The sequence below is a fragment of the Pristiophorus japonicus genome, chromosome 2 (genome assembly GCF_044704955.1).
Source record: "Pristiophorus japonicus isolate sPriJap1 chromosome 2, sPriJap1.hap1, whole genome shotgun sequence".
In the NCBI taxonomy this organism is placed as follows: domain Eukaryota; kingdom Metazoa; phylum Chordata; class Chondrichthyes; family Pristiophoridae; genus Pristiophorus; species Pristiophorus japonicus.
The window spans coordinates 132,535,983-132,557,991 of record NC_091978.1 but is presented as its reverse complement, the minus strand read 5'-3'; the positions used below and the strand labels follow the sequence as shown (position 1 = coordinate 132,557,991).

The 22,009-nt window shown below is 41.3% G+C and overlaps 2 protein-coding genes across 5 annotated transcripts in view; one reads left to right on the top strand and one right to left on the bottom strand.

The window, feature by feature from the left end:
* Nucleotides 1-13,806, top strand: part of LOC139240922 (small glutamine-rich tetratricopeptide repeat-containing protein beta-like) — a 105,709-nt gene extending 91,903 nt beyond the window's left edge. The window contains exon 12 of the mRNA XM_070869464.1: nt 13,719-13,806. The gene's annotated coding sequence lies outside the window, so the exon portion shown is untranslated. The remainder of the gene's footprint in view (nt 1-13,718) is intronic.
* Nucleotides 1-22,009, bottom strand: part of trappc13 (trafficking protein particle complex subunit 13) — an 86,182-nt gene that overhangs the window by 12,338 nt on the left and 51,835 nt on the right. For 3 of the 4 annotated variants that reach the window (XM_070869414.1, XM_070869432.1, XM_070869441.1), the window contains 3 exons: nt 12,471-12,488; nt 9,504-9,637; nt 987-1,185 (listed from right to left, as the gene is read on the bottom strand). In XM_070869414.1, the coding sequence (XP_070725515.1) occupies nt 987-1,185; nt 9,504-9,637; nt 12,471-12,488 (351 nt within the window). The remainder of the gene's footprint in view (nt 1-986; nt 1,186-9,503; nt 9,638-12,470; nt 12,489-22,009) is intronic. The other variant, XM_070869422.1, reaches the window with a different exon arrangement.

The following is a 22,009-nucleotide window of genomic DNA, read 5'->3' as shown; positions in this document are numbered from 1 at the left end:
ATCAAGAATTAAAAATCTTTGGAAGCTAGCTTCTCCAGGCTAAATGTGCCCCCAGAGAGCAACATTCCATAGCCAGAAAGGTCCCAGTCCCCTCGGGAGGTTTAGCTGAAGTTTAAAGTAGAAGGTTGGGATTGCATTTTGGTGTTAGCTAAGTACTGCCAGGATTTGGCAAGAGAGAAACTTTGGATTGCTATCCAGTGATCCCGGATGAAAGTTGAAAAGTGACAACAGGTTCAGGCACATCAGACAGCCCCATGGTTGAAAAGCCCAACATCTTGAATTGGCATGGTATTGGAGGATGATCTGCAACCACGGAACTGACCCCAATACAAGTCACCACTTTCACGAGGCAGAGCAAAAAAATACATAAAGTTAGAATAATGTATTGCAGAGAAGTTGTTTCTACTGCTCGGAGAGACTAGAACTAGGGGGCACAGCCTCAAAATACGGGGGAGCCAATTTAAAACCGAGTTGAGAAGGAATTTCTTCTCCCAGAGGGTTGTGAATCTGTGAAATTCTCTGCCCAGGGAAGCAGTTGAGGCTAGCTCATTGAATGTATTCAAATCACAGATAGATAGATTTTTAACCAATAAGGGAATTAAAGGTTATGGGGAGCGGGCCGGTAAGTGGAGCTGAGTCCATGGCCAGATCAGCCATGATCTTGTTGAGTGGCAGAGCAAGCTCGAGGGGCTAGATGGCCTACTCCTGTTCCTAATTCTTATGTTCTTATATTCTACCACTAAAATCAACTCATTTTGAAAGTATGATTACATTTTTAATAAAAAAAAAAGAGTACCCGATAAAGGTGGGACACTCAGTACAATGGACCTATCAACATTTTCTGTTCCTAGTAAACATTCCATTGGTGATTGCAAAGCCCGAGTAAGCAAGAACCGCATAGAACTTTATATTCACAAGAGTTTCTAATATGGAAGTTTAACTAAATGCACTGTTGGAGAAAACTAAATTGTGCAACACTTACTAACCATTCGTTGCAACTGACTTGTTTGTAGCCGTCCTCTTTCACCCAAGTTTGTTTTCCAGACTATGTCCAATTTTCCAATAACTGTGACTCCCTTCATGACCCCAGCTTTCTCTGCAAATTCAGGTTTAGGCTTGAGACAGTACAGATACTGCCGTGTGTCCATAGGCTGCAAGTAGGTCATCTTCCCAAATGTTGAGTACCTGAACAGAGAGAGAACTCTTCAATGAAAATATACATTCATTTATCTGCATAAACAAGAACACGGCATAAGAATTAGGAGCAGGACTAGGCAATTCAGCCCTTCGAGCCTTTTCCGCCATTCAATAAGATCATGGCTGATCTTCTACCTGAACTCCACCTTCCCACACTATCCCCATATCTCTTGATTCCCTTGGCATCAAAAAATGTATTGCTCTCTGTCTTAAATATACTTAATGACCGAGCATCCACAGCACTCTGAGGTAGAGAATTCCAAAGATTCACAACCCACTGAGTGAAGAAATTTCTCATCTCAGTCCTAAGTGGCCGACCCCTTATTCTAAGACTGTGACTCCTAGTTCTAGGCTCCCCAGCCAAGGGAAACATCCTCCCAGCATCTACCCTGTCAGGCTCTTTATAAGCCTTTTTCTTTAATCTAATTCTAATGTTGCTCAAAAAAAAAAGAGTAGCAAGTCTGAGGATTGGGAGGATTTTAGAATTAAGCAAAGGAGGACCAAGAAAGTGATAGAGAAAAGAGAATAAACTAGCGAGAGACATAAAAACAGAATGCAAAACCTTCTGTAGGTATGTAAAAAGGAAGAGATTAGTGAAAATAAACATGGGTCCCTTAAAGGCACAGAAAAAATTATAATGGGGGATAAAGGAAATGTCAGAGACATTAAACAAATACTTTGTATCTGTCTTCATGGTAGAGGACACAAATAACATTCAAGTAGTACTGGGGAACCAAGGGTCTAGCGAGAATGAGGAAGTTAAGAAATTAGTATTAATAAAGAAATTATATTGGAGAAAGTAATGGGGCTAAAAGTTAACAAATCCCCTGGACATGATGGCCTACATCCTAGGGTTTTAAAAGAGGTAGCTACAGAGATAGCAGATGCATTGGCTTTGATCTTACAGAATTCCCTAGATTTTTGAACGGATCCCGTGGATTGGATGGTAGCAAACATAACCCCGTATTCAAGAAAGGAGGGAGAGAAAACATGGAATTATAGACCAGATAGCCTGGCATTAGTAGTAGGGAAAATGTTGGAATCTATTATTAGGGACATGGTAACAGGGCACTTAGAAAATCGTAATATAATTGAGCAGAGTTAACACTGATTTATGAAAGGGAAGTTGTGTTTGACAAATCTGTTAAGAGTTTTGAGGGGTTGTAACTAGCAGAGTAGATAAGGGAGAACCAGTAGATATATTTTGATTTTCAAAAAGTATTTAATTAGATGAAACACAAGAGGTTATTACATAGAATTTTACAGCACAGAAATGGGCCATCAGCCTAACAGGTCTATGCCAGTGTTTATGTTGCTCATAAGCCTCTTCTTACCTTACTCCATCTCACCCAAACAACATATCCTTTTATTCCTTTCTCCCACATGTACTTGTGTATCTTCCCCTTAAATATATCTATGATGATCCTTGTCTTCACAGAATTTAAGGATAGGGCAACAGCAAATCACATTTTCCAACATTTAAAGTGTCAGTATAAACTAGTCCATTTTGAGTGTTATTTTACACAAACACAAGTTTGATATTGATTGCTGGTGCATACAGAACAAGCAATAGTTTATTTAGTACACTTAATGAAAGTTCTTCCAATATTCTATTAATACTTCTATTTTCCAAAACAGAAGCTTTTCCAAAGTCAACAGACGTCACAAGAGCCCAGATCAAATACTTCCTGGTCAAGATAAGTTTGCTGAACCATTGGAGGAACTCAGCAATTTTTCTAAACTCGCTCTGATTCCATCACAGTTTGGATATATCTGTTGCAGCAGCTCCAGAAAATGGAAAACCTCTATCTATAACTCTCTTAATGGGACTCCTTATAATTCGCCTACAATTTTGTTAGAACAGCCCAAAGATTGCCTACAAATGCTGGCAATCCAGTAGTCCTATGACAATTGATGCATGGCCTGGATTTTCTCACTAGCATTATTTTGACACTGCTAGTAATTCACTGCTGGTAATCAAAATTCTAAAAGGACAGAGGGTGTTAAAAAAACAAGCCTAAAGGCTTTGTGTCTTAATGCAAGGAGTATCCGCAATAAGGTGGATGAATTAACTGTGCAAATAGATGTTAACAAATATGATGTGATTGGGATTACGGAGACGTGGCTCCAGGATGAGCAGGGCTGGGAACTCAACATCCAGGGGTATTCAACATTCAGGAAGGATAGAATAAAAGGAAAAGGAGGTGGGGTAGCATTGCTGGTTAAGGAGGAGATTAAGGCAATAGTTAGGAAGGACATTAGCTTGGATGATGTGGAATCTATATGGGTAGAGCTGCAGAACACCAAAGGGCAAAAAACGTTAGTGGGAGTTGTGTACAGACCTCCAAACAGTAGTAGTGATGTTGGGGAGGGCATCAAACAGGAAATTAGGGGTGCGTGCAATAAAGGTGCAGCAGTTATAATGGGTGACTTTAATATGCACATAGATTGGGCTAACCAAACTGGAAGCAATACGGTGGAGGAGGATTTCCTGGAGTGCATAAGGGATGGTTTTTTAGACCAATATGTCGAGGAACCAACTAGGGGGGAGGCCATCTTAGACTGGGTGTTATGTAATGAGAAAGGATTAATTAGCAATCTCGTTGTGCGAGGCCCCTTGGGGAAGAGTGACCATAATATGGTGGAATTCTGCATTAGGATGGAGAATGAAACAGTTAATTCAGAGACCATGGTCCAGAACTTAAAGAAGGCTAACGTTGAAGGTATGAGGCGTGAATTGGCTGAGATGGATTGGCGAATGATACTTAAGGGGTTGACTGTGGATGGGCAATGGCAGACATTTCGAGACCGCATGGATGAACTACAACAATTGTACATTCCTGTCTGGCATAGAAATAAAAAAGAGAAGGTGGCTCAACCGTGGCTATCAAGGGAAATCAGGGATAGTATTAAAGCCAAGGAAGTGGCATACAAATTGGCCAGAAATAGCAGCGAACCTGGGGACTGGGAGAAATTTAGAACTCAGCAGAGGAGGACAAAGGGTTTGATTAGGGCAGGGAAAATGGAGTATGAGAAGAAGCTTGCAGGGAACATTAAGACGGATTGCAAAAGTTTCTATAGATATGTAAAGAGAAAAAGGTTAGTAAAGACAAATGTAGGTCCCCTGCAGTCAGAATCAGGGGAAGTCATAACGGGGAACAAAGAAATGGCGGACCAATTGAACAAGTACTTTGGTTCGGTATTCACGAAGGAGGACACGAACAACCTTCCGGTTATAAAAGGGGTCGGGGGGTCTAGTAAGGAGGAGGAACTGAGGGAAATCCTTATTAGCCGGGAAATTGTGTTGGGAAAATTGATGGGATTGAAGGCCGATAAATCCCCAGGGCCTGATGGACTGCATCCCAGAGTACTTAAGGAGGTGGCCTTGGAAATAGTGGATGCGTTGACAGTCATTTTCCAACATTCCATTGACTCTGGATCAGTTCCTATGGAGTGGAGGGTAGCCAATGTAACCCCACTTTTTAAAAAAGGAGGGAGAGAGAAAACAGGGAATTATAGACCGGTCAGCCTGACATCGGTAGTGGGTAAAATGATGGAATCAATTATTAAGGATGTCATAGCAGTGCATTTGGAAAGAGGTGACATGATAGGTCCAAGTCAGCATGGATTTGTGAAAGGGAAATCATGCTTGACAAATCTTCTGGAATTTTTTGAGGATGTTTCCAGTAGAGTGGATAAGGGAGAACCAGTTGATGTGGTATATTTGGACTTTCAGAAGGCGTTCGACAAGGTCCCACACAAGAGATTGATGTGCAAAGTTAGAGCACATGGGATTGGGGGTAGTGTACTGACATGGATTGAGAACTGGTTGGCAGACAGGAAGCAAAGAGTAGGAGTAAATGGGTACTTTTCAGAATGGCAGGCAGTGACTAGTGGGGTACCGCAAGGTTCTGTGCTGGGGCCCCAGCTGTTTACACTGTACATTAATGATTTAGATGAGGGGATTAAATGTAGTATCTCCAAATTTGCAGATGACACTAAGTTGGGTGGCAGTGTGAGCTGCGAGGAGGATGCTGTGAGGCTGCAGAGCAACTTGGATAGGTTAGGTGAGTGGGCAAATGCATGGCAGATGAAGTAATATGTGGATAAATGTGAGGTTATCCACTTTGGTGGTAAAAACAGAGAGACAGACTATTATCTGAATGGTGACAGATTAGGAAAAGGGGAGGTGCAAAGAGACCTGGGTGTCATGGTACATCAGTCATTGAAGGTTGGCATGCAGGTGCAGCAGGCGGTTAAGAAAGCAAATGGCATGTTGGCCTTCATAGCAAGGGGATTTGAGTACAGGGGCAGGGAGGTGTTGCTACAGTTGTACAGGGCATTGGTGAGGCCACACCTGGAGTATTGTGTACAGTTTTGGTCTCCTAACCTGAGGAAGGACATTCTTGCTATTGAGGGAGTGCAGCGAAGGTTCACCAGACTGATTCCCGGGATGGTGGGACTGACCTATCAAGAAAGACTGGATCAACTGGGCTTGTATTCACTGGAGTTCAGAAGAATGAGAGGGGACCTCATAGAAACATATAAAATTCTGACGGGGTTAGACAGGTTAGATGCAGGAAGAATGTTCCCAATGTTGGGGAAGTCCAGAACCAGGGGTCACAGTCTAAGGATAAGGGGTAAGCCATTTAGGACCGAGATGCGGAGGAACTTCTTCACCCAGAGAGTGGTGAACCTGTGGAATTCTCTACCACAGAAAGTTGTTGAGGCCAATTCACTAAATATATTCAAAAAGGAGTTAGATGAGGTCCTTACTGCTCGGGGGATCAAGGGGTATGGCGAGAAAGCAGGAATGTGGTACTGAAGTTGAATGTTCAGCCATGAACTCATTGAATGGCGGTGCAGGCTAGAAGGGCTGAATGGCCTACTCCTGCACCTATTTTCTATATCTATGTTTCTAAACGATCAGAAAATCTAGGCTCGTGACTTAAAACAACATATCCTGATATAAAAAAAAAGAGTGCAGCAAAGGTATTTCAATAAATATCAAAATACATCAACCCGGCATGCTATTATTCAACAACCAAAGGTTAAAAATCCAAAAAAGATGAGCATTCCCTGATTTTTCTTAAATTACTGATACAAGATTAGATAATTCATTGTTCCAATCATTCCTGCAGAAAGAGGCTTGAATCCAAGGTTCCTCCAGAAATTTATAAAACAGGTGGGGCTGGATTTTCGGCTCTGCTCATTTCGGGGCAGTAAAGCTTGCGCCTCAGTCAGCAAAATTCGGCAGCTGGGCCCGGAGTGTGGGGTGGAGTGCAAAGGGAGACATTGCACACCTCTCTTAGCTGTAGAATATACTGACAAATGGATAAATGTATTGACCGTAAATATGTGGTATTCAAAAAGATGCCAATCTATAAATAAACTATTGCAACAAGAAAATAAAATGTGAGGCTTGCAGTACTGTATAATTGGAGTCACCTATTGTTTAAATCCTGAATGAATTCAAAGTGTATTCTTGTCAACATTCCATTGTATGTCTTTCCAGCTTTACAAATTACACAAGAGGTCAATTATTTGACATTGTAGCAGCCACGACAAGAAAATCACAGGAGACAGTGAACCTCAAGAATACAGTTCTCACTGTTGTAACTAGCTAGTAGAAAAATCTACTGATTATGGTGAAGAACAGAATCCCTGTGTAAAAGATTTAAATATGCTCCACAAAAATGCTATTGTAGTTTCAAATAGGATGCTGAACATAATTGCCTCAAAGAAGTTGTGCTATGTATTACAAAAAACAAAATACTGCGGATGCTGGAATCTGAAATAAAAACAGAATGTTGGAAATCTCAGCGGGTCAGGCAGCATTTGTGGAGAGAAAAACAGAGTTAACGTTTCGGGTTGACGACCCTTCATCAGAACTGCCGAATGTTTGAAAAGAGCACATTCTTAAGCACTGAAAGGGGAGGGGAAGAAAGAACAAAAGGGAAAGTCTGTGATAAGGTGGAAGGCAGGAGATTAGAGACACAAAAGGAAAGATGGGCCGAAGTGAAATGGTATTGATAAAAGTTAGAAAAAGGTTCATCTGGATAGGGTGTAAATGGTGCAGTAATGACCAGCTGCCATTATAGACAAAGAGAAAAAAGGAACAAAAATGAGGGAAAAAAACACATAAGATGGGGGAGGGAAAGGGAGCCAAAAGATGGCCAGAGGTTATGCTCTGAAATTGTTGAACTCTATGTCTAGTCCAGAAGGCTATAAAGTGCCTAAATGAAAAATGAGGTTCTGTTCCTTGCGCTTGCGTTGAGCTTCATTGGAACAGTGGAGGTGTCCGAGGACGGAGATATCAGAGTGGGAATGGAGTGGAGAATTAAAGTGACATGCAACTGGAAGCTCAGGGTCACACTTACGGATTGAATGGAGGTGTTCAGCAAAGCGGTCACTCAATCTGTGCTTGGTCTCCCCACTGTAGAGGAGACCACATCGTGAACAGCGAATACAGTATACTAAAGTGAAAGAAGTACAAGTAAATCACTTTCACCTGGAAGGAGTATTTGGGGGCCTGGATAGTGGGAAGGGAGGAGGTAAAAGGGCAGGTGTTGCATCTTCTGCATTTGCACGGGAAGGAGGTGTGGCACCGACTCACTATCTCTAAGCTTTGTTGGTCCGCAGTTCCATGTCATCCTTTGTCTCAGCCAACGCTTTAACCAAAAACATTTTTCCTTCCTTTCAGGTGTCAAGGATCGTAAACTTTCACAACTCTTGGACACCAACACTCCTCCGGAACCTTCTTCCCCCACACTTCCCTCTGGAAAGAGTATTTGGGGGCCTGGATAGTGGGAAGGGAGGAGGTAAAAGGGCAGGTGTTGCATCTCCTGCGCTTGCCCGTGGGAAGGGGCAGGGTTGCTGGGGTTGACTGCGGAATGGACCAGGGTGTCACAGAGGGAGCGGTCCCTTCAGAACGCTGAGAGGGGAGGGGAAGATGTGATTGGTGGTGGGACACGCTGGAGGTGGCGGAAATGGTGAAGGATGATCCGTTGAACGTGGAGGCTGCTGAGGTGAAAGGTGAGGACAAGGGGAAACCTGTCATAGTTCTGAGAAGGAGGGGAAGGGGCGACAGTAGAGGTGCGGAAAATAGAACGTACACGGTCGAGGGCCACGTTACCTACGGCGGAGGGGAATCCTCGGTTGAGGAAAAAGGAAGACATGCCAGAGGCACTAATGTGAAAGATGGCAGATGCAATGGAGACACAGAAACTGGGAGAATGGAATGGAGTCAGTGGACTTAGTGGATACTGGACGAAACTCTATCCCCAGAAATGGAGACAGAAAAGTCGAGGAGGGGAAGGGAAGAGTCAGAGATGCACCAACCCTTGTTGCAAAGGAAAATGTATTTAGAATGAGACAGATGCATGGGAGCATGAACGACACCTCTTTGAAGCTGATTACGAACACACCAATGTTTATATAGAAAACAATTTGAATTTGTCTAAACCCATGAATTGAAAATGGTTTCTTAAATCCAGAATAGTCTTTTCTATCATTTGAACACAACGTACAGGCTCCTTGACATGGGTTTTAAAGGCACTTCTTTTCAAATATATGACAACTCCTGTATCACAGCAATGCAACTTATAGGAGCATAGATCATCTTTCTCCAGAGTGAATAATCCAAGGAGAGAGAACATCAGCCAAGATAAAAATTGTCTTAATAGAAATTCAATTAGAAATGGATCAGATTTTCAATATTTTTCATCAAACTGATTTTAAAGGTGTTGCTCACCATAATTTGGCATCACCAAATCCAATCTGCTGTATTAAAAACTTTTTTGAGGCGTTATACAACATACTGACATGTATCTGAAAATAACACTACAAATCTTTCTTCCCATCACCTCTCTCCATCCCCACTTAAGAGGAACACAGGAGAGTAACATTTTTTTTAAAATTACCTTAAATCATGTAGCATCAAGATACTCATTTCATAGTCTTAGGGTTACAAGTTATACATAAAATAACATTCAATTCAGGCAGTCTCAAAAATTCTTACCCAACTCAGGAGGTAGAGCATCACATTTCAGTAGGAAATATATTAATTTGCTCTAGTTAACAGAGCAGAAAAACTGGTATACATTGTAAAGTTTTTGGAAAAGGGAGCTATCACCAAAAAAGTTAAAACAAAAAGATATTAAAGAAATATGGACAAAAAGGATTGAACTTTTCAAATTAACATGCAACATAAACAGTAAAATCTATACAAACAACAGAGAGCACAGAGGAAGTAGTAAGAGCAGTCTGATTTCAGACCAGCTGTAAATTTATCACTTTCTTCTTACCCATCCCCTCCTGTATTGACGGTGTTCAGTTCAGTTACATTGTACATTATGGATGGCTCTAGAGAAACCTTTTCCATGTACATCGGGGTTGTTGTGATATTCTGTATCTGCGCTTCCAGAAAGACTTCATCCGTCTGAGGAAAAAAACATTTTCTAAACAAAATTGCACCAGTTCCTCTGAGAATTAACCCAAATATTATGATTAGTTCATGCCTCGGAATCACAGTGCAGGTAATTAATGAAGAAAAGCAGAAGCATTATTCCAAGAAGTGTCTTACTCACTTCCATATTAGTTTATTAATTTAGTTATTGCAATGGATTTGGGATAAATTTACTAAAATGGAATTTGTTTTCCATACTACAAGTAATTGACTCCTGGGGGTATAAACATTAGTTTGGTCCACGAAGAATATTTAGAAAACATTGGTCTTTCTGGTAGATCTATTATAGTAGATAGTAGCCACTCTTAAAATTGTGAGAGAAGACATACTAAGTTCAAGTTAACATAAATGTAGAAACAACATAGTTGAAACCTAAGGGTAAGTAGCTATACTAATAGATGTTACTTAATTTAATTTTAACTATTTACTTTGAGAACAGTAGCAATGGTATTTTTTTTTTTAAACTGAGGTGCAGCCTTCTGAAAGTGTGTTAATTTGTCACCCATATTTTTTTTTCTTAAGTTTTCCTACAAGGGAAGAAAATGATGTGCAGTGAAACCACTCCCCATTTTATTAAAAGCTCAACCCATGATTCACTTTATATTTAGAGGATGTTGATTATGATTATGGCACGTTATGCAGATCAAAACTTTTTTTTATATTTCATCTAATTTGGAACTAAACCTCAAATTACAAATCATACCATTCTGTAACTTTGAGATTACATTCATGATATTAAAGTACTTCAACATGAATTGTGCTTTAAATTAAGAGCAAGAAAAAAATAACCCCATAGACACAAAAATGGGACAGAATAATAATGCTGGTTTGGTAAGACTATGCTATTAGTGAGTTTAAGTGGCTAAATACTCCTGAACACTGCTTTTGAAATGGACTAGCAAATCAGAAAGTACACTAATAGGCGTGCCAATACATCACAACTGATGCCAACAGTTTTGCATTCAAGGCTCCTTATAGTTAGCAAATAATTACAGATTGTGTAGTAAGCAATTACACTAGTGCAGAAGCACAGATGTGTTTTTATTTATTTTTTTAAACTTGGTAAATGGAACATACTTCTAATTCTGTGTTCGATAATGTAATTATCAGCCCCGCTTAAGAAAAGGAACATAAACCGATCAGTTAATACTACTTAATAATAGCCGCTTCTGGCATCAGTCATTTATTAGAATGGACAAATTTAGGCTGTATTAAAGCAACCTTGCAATATTTGCTTTATATTACCAACATACAGTAAATGTACATGTTTTTGCAATAGGGAGAAGAGGAAACAGTGAAGAAAGGGGAGAAAAAGTGATTTAGCAGTTTATACTTTGTCTTTTCTACAAACAGGTGTATGGTGAATAACTAAAAACAAAAATAAAACAAAAGGACTTTCTAATCTACAGTTCTGCTGTTCATGTGGATCAATCACTTCGTTGAAGAGGTTATAAAATATGCACATTTTGCAATGAGCAAAGTTATTAAATTGCTTAAATATGGAACTGTGGGGCTTAGTAGTTAGCCTCCTGAATTTAGCCAAGTCAAAAGGAATGAAAGTTCCTTCCCCTTCTGGCTGTGAGGATCATACATAAAATGAGTTTCAACAGTCTCAACATGTATATCTACAATGCTTCGCAGAGATTTGTACTGAATTGACAATGTCAGCAAAATGAAACCTAAAGTGAAAAATTTTTAAAAACTACATGGGCAAGAAAGGGCACTGTTCTGCAGAATAAAGGAAGCTTTACTCTGCACCTTAAATGGTTCTAAGTGGAGAGTTCCATCAGTCAGCACAGACATAAATGGGCTAAGTAGCTTCCTTCAACACTATAAAATTCTAAGATTCTACAACAAGTGTAATGATTGTTTATGAACACAAGTTGAATTACTCTAGTGTTCAATAATGACCATATTTATTTGAATTTCAAATGCAACAGCTCCACAGATGCAATCATTAGCTGTAGAGTAGTTCTGATGAAAGGTCATCAACCTGAAATATTAACCCTGTGTGTGTCTCTGCACAGAGGCTGCCTGACCTACTGAGTGTTTACAGCATTTTCAGTTTTTATCTACAATTTGTCAAGAAAACATGAGGAACTCTCATTGTTGACAACGTATATTGGTAGGTTCCATTCAAATACAGCAGGATGTGTGCAAGATGTCAATGGCATTATTGAGAGCATTTCAGTGCTATAGTATCCCATTTTAGATTTGTGCCCAAAACCTTGGATGTAATGTCAACTGTGTAATCTTTTAGACCATCAACAAACCATAAATTACAGCTAATATTGCATGGTCACCTCTCAAACTGGTCACTAATTTTAAAGGATTTTAAAAATGTCACCTTTGACAAAGCATTCTCCCACAAATCCATTGCTCAAATCCCCTTGATTAAATCAATTTTAAAATTCAGCATTTTACTTCAGCAGATTTTTGGCAAGCTTGGATGATGAGATTAGTGATATAATGGAAAAGCATAACAAATGTGTTACAATTCAGTCAGTTCTCTGAATAAGTTATTTTCCAGGTTTCCATTATTTAACAAAATTAAATTGTAAGCAATTCAGAAAAAAACTATAACTAGATTTTTTTTTAAATTAAACAAACTGTAATTTACAGTTATATATGTTCAAATAGTAACCATTTCAGAATCCATTTTATATTTTTGTTGCAACAGTAATTTAAAATTTAACTGATGCTTCTCCATTATTTTTCTGCAAATTTAGCCAATGTTAAGTACAGCAATTTTGATTATGTTGCAATTAAATCAAAGCACAAAGTAGCAATAAATAAAAAAAATTACCACAGAACTGAGGTCACTCTAATAGGGGAAAAATTAAAAACAAAGTAAACATTAGAGAAATAAGGGTTAAATGTTAAAGAAAAGAACAACTACTTTACTTAAAGATTTTATGAAAAGCTCATTTATCTTCATTATGTTTCCAATATACTATTAACAGTATGGAAAAGAGGGGCAAAGTAATCACCCACGAGTGAGGTAAAATAACAGATGTACATTCATTAGGCCAGCATTTTCCAAAATACTCAAACGATAGGTCATCACTCAGAGGACATGAAGCCAATTATGATTTTTTTTTTTTTTAATTAGTTGCAAAATTATTTATAAAATTTGTGCAGTAAAATTTAGTTACTTCCAGGATTGGATAAAAATAATTTGGATGAGTACTTTCCATTATCTGTCCCTAGGAAGGTGAAGTTTTACTGAATTATTTCTACCTCTGGAAACTATAAGGAAGAAGATTTGCACAAATGTGCTTTCATACAAGTGTTACTGCTTTTCACAAAGGTCTTGTTCCAATTATGAAAACTTTACAATCACTGAAAATCTTTGCACATAAACCTTTCACTTGGTTACCCATATATAAAGCTGCAGGGAAGGAAACACGGATTTGACTCCCCAATGCCACAGTTACATAAGAACAGAGTAGGCTATTCAGCCCCCAAGGCTTGTTCTGCCATTCATTTAGATTAAAGGTTATCTGTACCTCACCACCATTTTACCCGCCTTTGATACCCTTATCCAACACAAATCTATCAATCTCAATCTTGAAAATGCTAATTCACCCAGCATCCAGGGCCTTTAGGGGAGCAAATTCCAGATTTACCGTGTTTAAAAAAAAGTGCTGTGTGATTTCATTCCTAAATGGCCCAGCTCTAATGTTAAGATTTTGCCTCTTGTTCTGGATTTCCTCATGAGAGGAAATAGTTTTTAATCTACCCTATAGAATCCTTTTATCATTTTAAATACCTGTATTAAATCACTCAACCTTCTAAATGCATGTGAATACTAGCCACATTTATGCAACCCATCATAATTTAACCTTTAGGCCCTGGTACATCCACACTATACCCCCTCCAAGGCTAATATATGTTGTTCGGTACGCAAAACTGAATGCAGTACTCCACGTGGGGTCTGACCAACCTGTGCACTAGTTTATAGTGATTTGTGTACATGGACACCTAAATCCCTTTGTTCCTCCACAGCAGAGTCTCTCACCATTAAGAAAATATTCTGCTTTGTCTTTTGCAGATCCAAAGTGGATGACCTCACACTTCTGCACAGTTGTTAAATCTTAGCTATGCTGATGAGGTGAAATACCAACTATCATCCCAGAAGGAAGAGAGAAAAAATTAATAGAAAAGCTATCTCTACACACCTGATTATTTGTCTCCGTACGGCATTGGCAGAAGCCTGGGAGTTTTGCCCTTTCACTGTAATTTAGTATGAAGTAACTCTTAAATCCAAGCTTAGAAAATGGGACTTCATACTATAAGAAAATGACAGTGAAAGGTCAAAACTGCACAGACCTGTTCCAATCTGGACAAGCATATTTATGTCACATACAAGAATCTAATTACATTCATTTACAGTTAAAGGCAATCATTGCTAATTTTAAGAGCTGAAAGGATAAAAGACAATTTAGTCAATTTGTGCATATCTACCAACTGTAGTTTTTGCCATATCCTAGTTTGGACACAGTAATCTGGTTCCATGCCACATGGCCTTGCTGTGCAGCTTGCATAAATGTTCATATTAAATTTATGTGCATCTTCCACACCTCCAGTACACTCTTTGTTGTGAGCTATTTTCTAAGGACAGTTTCAATAAAGAGCTTCAACTATATTAATGTCCTCTTGAAAAGGCCTTAATACATTTTACTTGTTTCTTTGATGTTAACCATCAAAACTGTAGTCTTAACATTAGACTCGATACTTGTTTATATCTCTGGCTCATTACGACTCGCACTGTCATCACTCACTGCAGATGAAGCACAGGCAAGCATTCCATCCAACCCAATGACTCTTCCATCCTTCCATACTAGGGGCTCAATTTTCCCCAGTGATTTGCACCGTTTTTTTGGTGCACACTGCTTTTATAGGCGCAAGTTAAAAAAATTTAAGTTTCCCCACAGAATGTGCGCCCGCGTAACTCATTTAGTTACGATTTTTTTAGGTTAGTTTTTCTTTGCGTCATGGGGATGTACCCTGATGTCTGCATCAGTTTGTGTCAATTATGCAAGTTTGCCTCCAAAAATTTCTCCTAGGTCAGAATATATGACCAACCACGAAAAATCTTCTGGTGAGTTAAGAAAAAGCGGTGCACATTGAAAAATCAGCACAGAAAGACGCCATTGTTTTTCAACGAAGTTTTGGAGGGAATCAAGAACACTTAAATATGCATAATAAAGATTACATTTTTTTTTTTTTAAAAACCTTAACGCAGTAAATAACGTTTGATGGAATTCTGTAAGCTACATTTTTTTTTTTCAAACTGACACACCACCACCAAACGTCTGCAAATGTGGCTTGAGGGTCGGAGTGTCGGCCAGCAGAATCGGCCCCGCGCCCGGACACAGGGGCTCAGCTGCAAAAGAAGCCTGGGTTTTGGGGGGGGGGGGGGGGGGGCGGGGGTGTTGTGGAAGGCATAAGAAGCCTGCATCAAATGTAGCCCAGGAGGTTCCCAATCACTGCGCCCGAGTGTGGTCCACACAGACCTTGTGGGGAGAACAAAGAACCTTGTCCTGCCTGCCTGCCATTTTGAGCTTCTTGCAAAGGTAAAATTTAAGCATGGGGGCAATACTAACAATGCCATACCTTGTGCAAGTCTTTTGCATGATGGTGCTGCAGCGACAACAATTGATTCGATGTCATCGCATGAGGAACCTCAGAACCCGTAGGCTGATGGACAGGAGACCTTACCCACATCTGGTATATATCGGGACAGGCATTCGCATGATGCACCCGAGTGATGCAAACTGCGTCAGAAGGCTGCGTTTCCACAAAGAAGTTGTAACTGAGATCTGAGAGTTAGTAAAAGCAGACCTGCAACCTAGAAGCGTCAGGAGGACTGTTTTGACAGTTGAAGTAAAGGTTACAGCTGCACTTTCATTCTATGCATCTGGATCGTTCCAAGCTATAACGGGGGATGTGTGCGCTATTTCTCAACATGCAACACATGTCTGCATTCGGCAGGTGACTGCTGCAAATATGCCCGGAGGAATGACTGTATAAAGTTCCCCATGACCACCCAGGCAATGCATGACAGGGCTGTGAGCTTCTCCAGGATTGCCAAAGATACAGGGCTGCATCGATTGTACCCACATCACCTTGCGAGCACCTTTGGAGGATTCCAAGATGTACAGGAACAGAAAAGGCTTCCACTCCATTAATATGCAGCTCGCGTGTGACGACATGCATCGCATCATGTCAGTTGATGCACCCATAATGCGTTCATCCTACGTGAGAGCATTATAGCTGCCATATTTCAGCAGCAGCCAGAAGGGCAGAGGTGGCTGCTGGGAGGCAAAGGGACGACCTCGTCACCTGGTGCATGACGCCCCTACGCGTAACCCGGACGGTAACTGACTAGGAATACAACATGTCGCACATTGCAACGCGCAGCATAAGAGAGAGGACTATTGGTATCTTGAAACAGTGTTTCCGATGCCTGGACCATTCTGGAGGGTACTTGCAATACTCCCAAGATTGTCGGTCGGTTCACTGTTGTGTGCTGCATGCTGCATAACTTAGTCAGTATGGGGCAGCAGCAGCTGGTAGTGGAAGATGCACCTGAGGTGAGAGTGGCTGATGAGGATGAGGATGAGGAAATGCAACTACCTGAACCCGACGGCGGAGCAGGGCGGACCGTCATGTCCCTTTAACGATTGCTTGAGCCTTGCACCAGCAGCTCATCCGTGAATGCTTTGCTGCCTGAAGGCTCAGAGGCAACTATTCCACATGGACCATGTTTACGGTTTGGACTTGTTCAATAATGTTGTGTTGTGTGAATGGAACAAATGATGGAAATGATTCATCTTTACTTCAAAAAGTTGTGTTAATAATCGAACAAATAATGGACATGATCCAGTTATAATTTAAAATATATTTTATTTAAAAGTTTAACATTTGTTTGTACTTAACTTTAACATTCGTGTATCAAACTTTAAAATTTTCACTTATCACTTACAAACTTTTAAACGTAAATTTACGTAACTTACAAAAAACGTTGAATTTGAGAACAGTTACAACAGTAACAATCAGCAGCAAAGAAAGCTGCACCCATCTCTCCTCCACCTTATTCCAAGACTGCCCGCTGCGCTTGGTCTTGGTGACTCCACCACCCCTGCCCGCAGGCAGTGGCGCAGCATTTCTCAGCTTGGTACCAACCTTATTCTTTCGAACATCTCGGGTAATGTGCACTTGTTGATTTGGGGCACTTGTTGATTTGGTGGGGGGGCTGGCGTGGGCAGGCAGTAATGTGGAAGGCCCGGCTTGGGGCTCGTCAAAGGCTGGTCTGTGGATTGAAGTGGGAGTGGCAGTTGATTCTGTCAATGGGCATGGGGTCTGGGCATGTTCCCTTATTGCAGCAGCTAACTCCAACATACCCTCCCTCATGTGCACAGATATGGTTTCTGCTGACAGATATTCCCTCCCTCATGTTCCCAGACAGCGTTCCCATTTCTCCCGATGGACCCAATACCTCATCACTCACCCCACTGGTGTCCAGGAGTGATCGGGTAAGGTCAATGTTCTCTGCATTCATTGCCATCATGTGAACCACATCCGTTAGATCCTGCACTTCATGAGAGCATGGTCAAGCTCTCCTTCCCCTCCTCACCCTGGGTGTGGCTCGCAGCTTCCAGTGGAACCTGCAGCCTCAGACAGTGGGGCGCTGGGTGTGCCTCGCTGCACCCCACTGGGACCCACAGCCTGGGATGGTGGGGCCCTGGGTGTGCCTCGCTGCATCCCACTGGAATCCCCAGCCTCAGACAGTGGGAAACCACGGAATGTCCCACCAACACTCAAACTACTACTCAGGGAAGGGCCTGGCACCTCAATGGGCGGCACCTGCACCTCCTCCAAAGTGAGTACAACAGTGGGGACTTTATCCATCCATCCCCTCCTTCTCACTCCCCATGTTCTTGGTCTAGAAGGTGGGATTGGAAGATGTTCTCTTCAGGTTTGTCCTCGTCAGGGTTGGCCTCAAGTTCTGAAAAATATAACCGAACAGACAAGTGGTTAGCAGCAGAGGAGGGGACAGGGTGGGTAGCATGAGTAGGCTCACAGCGCAGGCAGCAGGCTGATTTGAAGGACCATGATGACCGATAGCATATTGCATCAACTGAAGCGTAGCTGACGGAGACATCCTCATGAACAGAAGCATGGCTCGCCCACGCAGTACTTAACATTTAGGAAAAGAAAAATCAGACTGTGGGATTTGCAGGACTTACCCTCTCCCTAGAGTGTGGGCCCAGCTTGTGCAGTGGTGGTTGCTTTTCTCCAGGCATCAAAGCAACAACCCTCTCTTCCAAGGTTGTCAGTGGGTGCAGATTTGCCAGGCCTCCTCCTGTTCAAGTTCTTCCACATTTGTTGTGTGCCACTTTCCTCTGCAAAGATGAAAATATAACTTTTTAAAGAGAGGGTGTCTTTCTGCTGGGTGGGACATGTACAGATGCAATTAATTGCAATTCCATTGAAAAATGAAAATATTACTTACACTAACTACTTGCCAAAGGTCCTGCCACTTCTTTTTGCATTGACCTCCAGACCTCGGGGTGGTCACTATAGTACAGTAATCTTGTGCAAGTTGGTTCCAGCGTTTCTTAATTTCTTTTGGTGGAACTTTTGCTGGTGTTCAACTCATGCCATCTGCCCTCAATCACAGTAACTAGTGCCTCCACTTCATCCTGCAAGTTGTTCTTGGTCCTTGCACCACATTGCATCTTGTATTGCAGTTCCGAATTTTCCAATGATAATTAAAGTTCTCACACAGTATTCAAAAGTTCTCACAAACACAGCTGGCTCTTTAAAAATGGCTGATTGCAGACCGGGAGCTGTACCGCACACGTGCGCCCAGAGGAATCACGTCAAAAACGTCATTTTTTTTCGCACATGCACAGAAGAGGCATCATCAGTTTTTCAGCACAGACATTAGGCTCCATCCCCCGAGGCTACAGGACAGGATGCGTGGTGCCAATTTTTTTTTTTTTTAAAAAGCGAGGAAACTTGGCACATTTATTTTTGGGGCAGTTGTGGCCTAGAAAAACGGGCGTAACTCTGGCAATACACCAAAAAACAGCTTTGGGCAAAATTGAGCCTTGCACTTTGTTTTAATCTCTAATAGTTTTATCTCAAAAGCCGTTGCAATGTTGAATCAGAGTAGCAGAACTTAACATTTGGTTTCAAATTCAAAACCTTTATCTTCTCAGATTACTTTACTTACTATCAGGTTCGAATGACTGGCTGGTGACAGGGTTGTTAGAGGTCTTTCTGCAGGAGTATGTCCCCCACTGTTAACTTTATTTTTGACCAGACTTTGTGAATGTTCCTCTAGTTCTAGTTTTTTTTTTAGAAATATGATTGTTTTAATGATTTTAACCAGCCATCCGATCTTACTAATGTTCCTAGAAATAAAAATAAATAACTTCGCTCTTTTTTCATGCTTCTAAAAAGGTGAGGGATGTTGAGGCTATGGAATGGAACATTTCCCATTTCAGGGACCCAATGGCAGCAGGAGGCACTCCTAGGTCAGGTATAGCACACCAAGGTGCAGTGTAAAGCTTCCCCTATACATGCAGCAAAGAACAGCCTCTACTGTACCAGTGACAATTTTTCATTTCCCATGCTAGCTATCTTGTGGTCTCTTTGAGCGAGATTGTCAATGGCCCATGGTCAGAAGTGGGGATGTTCGCTGATGATGGCAGCATTCAGTTCCACTCGCAACTCCTCATAACGAAGCAGTCCTTGCCCGCATGCAGCAAGAGCTGGACGACATTCAGGCTTGGACTGATGTGTGGCACAAGTGTTACTTGCCACTTAAGTGCCAGGCAATGACTATCATCAACAAGAGAGTCTAACCACCTCCCTTTAATATTCAACGGCAATACCATCGTCAAATCCCTCACCATCAACATCCTGGGGAGGGGTGGGGCACCATTAACCAGAAACTTAATTGGACCAGCCACATAAATACTGTGGCTGCAAGAGCAGGTTAGTGGCTGGATATTCTGTGGCAAGTGACTCGCCTCCTGATTCCCCAAAGCCTTTCCACCATCTACAAGGCACAAGTCAGGAGCAATGTTCCCTGTAATTATTTTGGCGCCATGTGGCTGTTTTAAAATTCCACGCATACGCTGTTTTTGCATTGAAAAGCTTAAAGGGAACATTGGTCAGGAGTGTAATGGAATACTCTCCACTTGCCTGGGTGAGTGCTACTCCAACAACTCAAGAAGCTCGACACCATCCAGGACAAAGCAGCCCGCTCGGTTGGCGCCCCATCCACCACTTTAAGCAATCACTCTCTCCACCACCGGCACACCGTGGATGCCGTGTATACCATCTACAAGATGCACTGCAGCAATTCGCCAAGGCTTGTTTGACAGCACCTCACAAATACATGACCTCTACCACCTAGAAGGACAAGGGCAGCAGGCGCATGGGAACACCATCACCTGCAAGTTCCCCTCCAAGTCATAACCCACCCTGACTTGGAAATATATTACCATTCCTTCATTGTCATTGGGTCAAAGTCCTGAAACTCCCTCCCCAACAGCACTGTGGGAGTACCTTCACCACATGGACTGCTGCTGTTTAAGAAGGCGGATCACCACCACCTTCTCAAGGGCAATAAATGGTGGCCTTGCCAGCGGCACCCACATCTCATAAATTAACTTAAAAAATGAATGCTAAGTTATGGACAGTTTTGTACTGCAGGCCTATGCTCACTAGGAACTGGATTGAAACAGCTAGACTTGCACCCCATTTTCCTGGACTGGATATAAAGTCAGATATCAGAGGAGAAAGCCTGCTGTGTAACCCATTACACCAGGCAGCTCCTCTTTCTGGTAATATCGCTCCTTGAACACTTATCAACAGGATCCAACACAGTTGCCAATGTGGAGGGCTGAATTTTGATACAGGCTGAACTTCCTCACAAACAACTATCCAATTGAATTTAATTTTCACCATTTTTAGCTATATTTTTAGTACTTTTTCTTAAACTTCAACATTGTTTATTGAGAAACAATTAGAATCACATCATACTTTAAATATACGGTGTTGTCTTACACAATATATAATTAAAATATATAACGGAGTGTGGAGAAAAACATCATTGGAATGCACATGGGTGCACCATGCAACCTTAATACTCTGTACTAAATGTATTTAAAAAAAAGAAATCCAGCTGAGCTTCCAAGAAGAAGTGGATGACAAAGGATCCGTCGTACATTTAACAAAGTGTGCAGTAGCAGTACAGGGAGATGGTTTCAATTTCCTGCACTCAGCCACCATAGGAAGTAAAGATGAGGGCATCATCCTCAGGCCATTTTGCACATCTTGTAACAGCATTACTAGAAACTAACTGTCCACCCGCCCTCAGTCACAGGAGAGCAGAGAGACTCGGAAGGGGAGAAATTTCACAAACACTCAAAAGAATAAAAATATGCTCAGAAAATTACTTCTCTCGCCCCACCTCACCACACCCACCCTCCCCCCCAAAAAAAAAATCCCCTTCAACTGTCCTCTCCTAAAGATAACAACTTTTATTCCCATGGGCAGCTCTGTAGCATGTCACTCAAGAGTCCATCCTTCAAGTCTGAATCCAGATAATGAATGACAATGGGCTATTTGGCACTGGGGTCATACAGTGCAGCCTGATCCTGTACTGGGATCCACACAGATGTACTGCCTGCAAGAGGCGGCTGCTGGATAGAAATCAGAAGCAGCAGCAGCCCTGGCCTTCACCTTCCCTAATCAGTAAAGTACAATTCCTATTTTTTCAACTCAGGAAAGGCATCATAACTAGTTAAATCATTTTTTTTTTTAAATAACCATTTACATCGCTACAATGGCTGGGACTGGGAAAATTTAGGCTAATTGCAATACATCCTCTAACATGCCAGCAAAGATCAGCTAAGTCAGCAGAGACCAGGGCTTGAACCTATGATATTACTGCTGTATGCGGTGCAGTGTCATAACACATAAGGCAATTACTTCTCAAGGTTACAAAAACATGCATTTTAATTAAAAGTAGCTAATCCTCTACTAAAGTCTGTAAATCCTACAAGAAAGGAGTGAATTCTGCAGTGAATTTTACACATTAGCAACCAAACTCTGCATGGCACACATCTTTGTTTTAATACTAAAGCAGATTTAAATTGGGATAACTTTTGATGATCTGACTGCACAAATGCAGCAATTTTTATTCCTTTTTAAAAAAAAAACCATCCCCCTCTGTACCACTACAGCAATTTAGTCTCCAAATAAAATGTGTCTGAAAAGAAGTGTTCATGATCAAGCACGTTCAATTTTCAAGCTCTG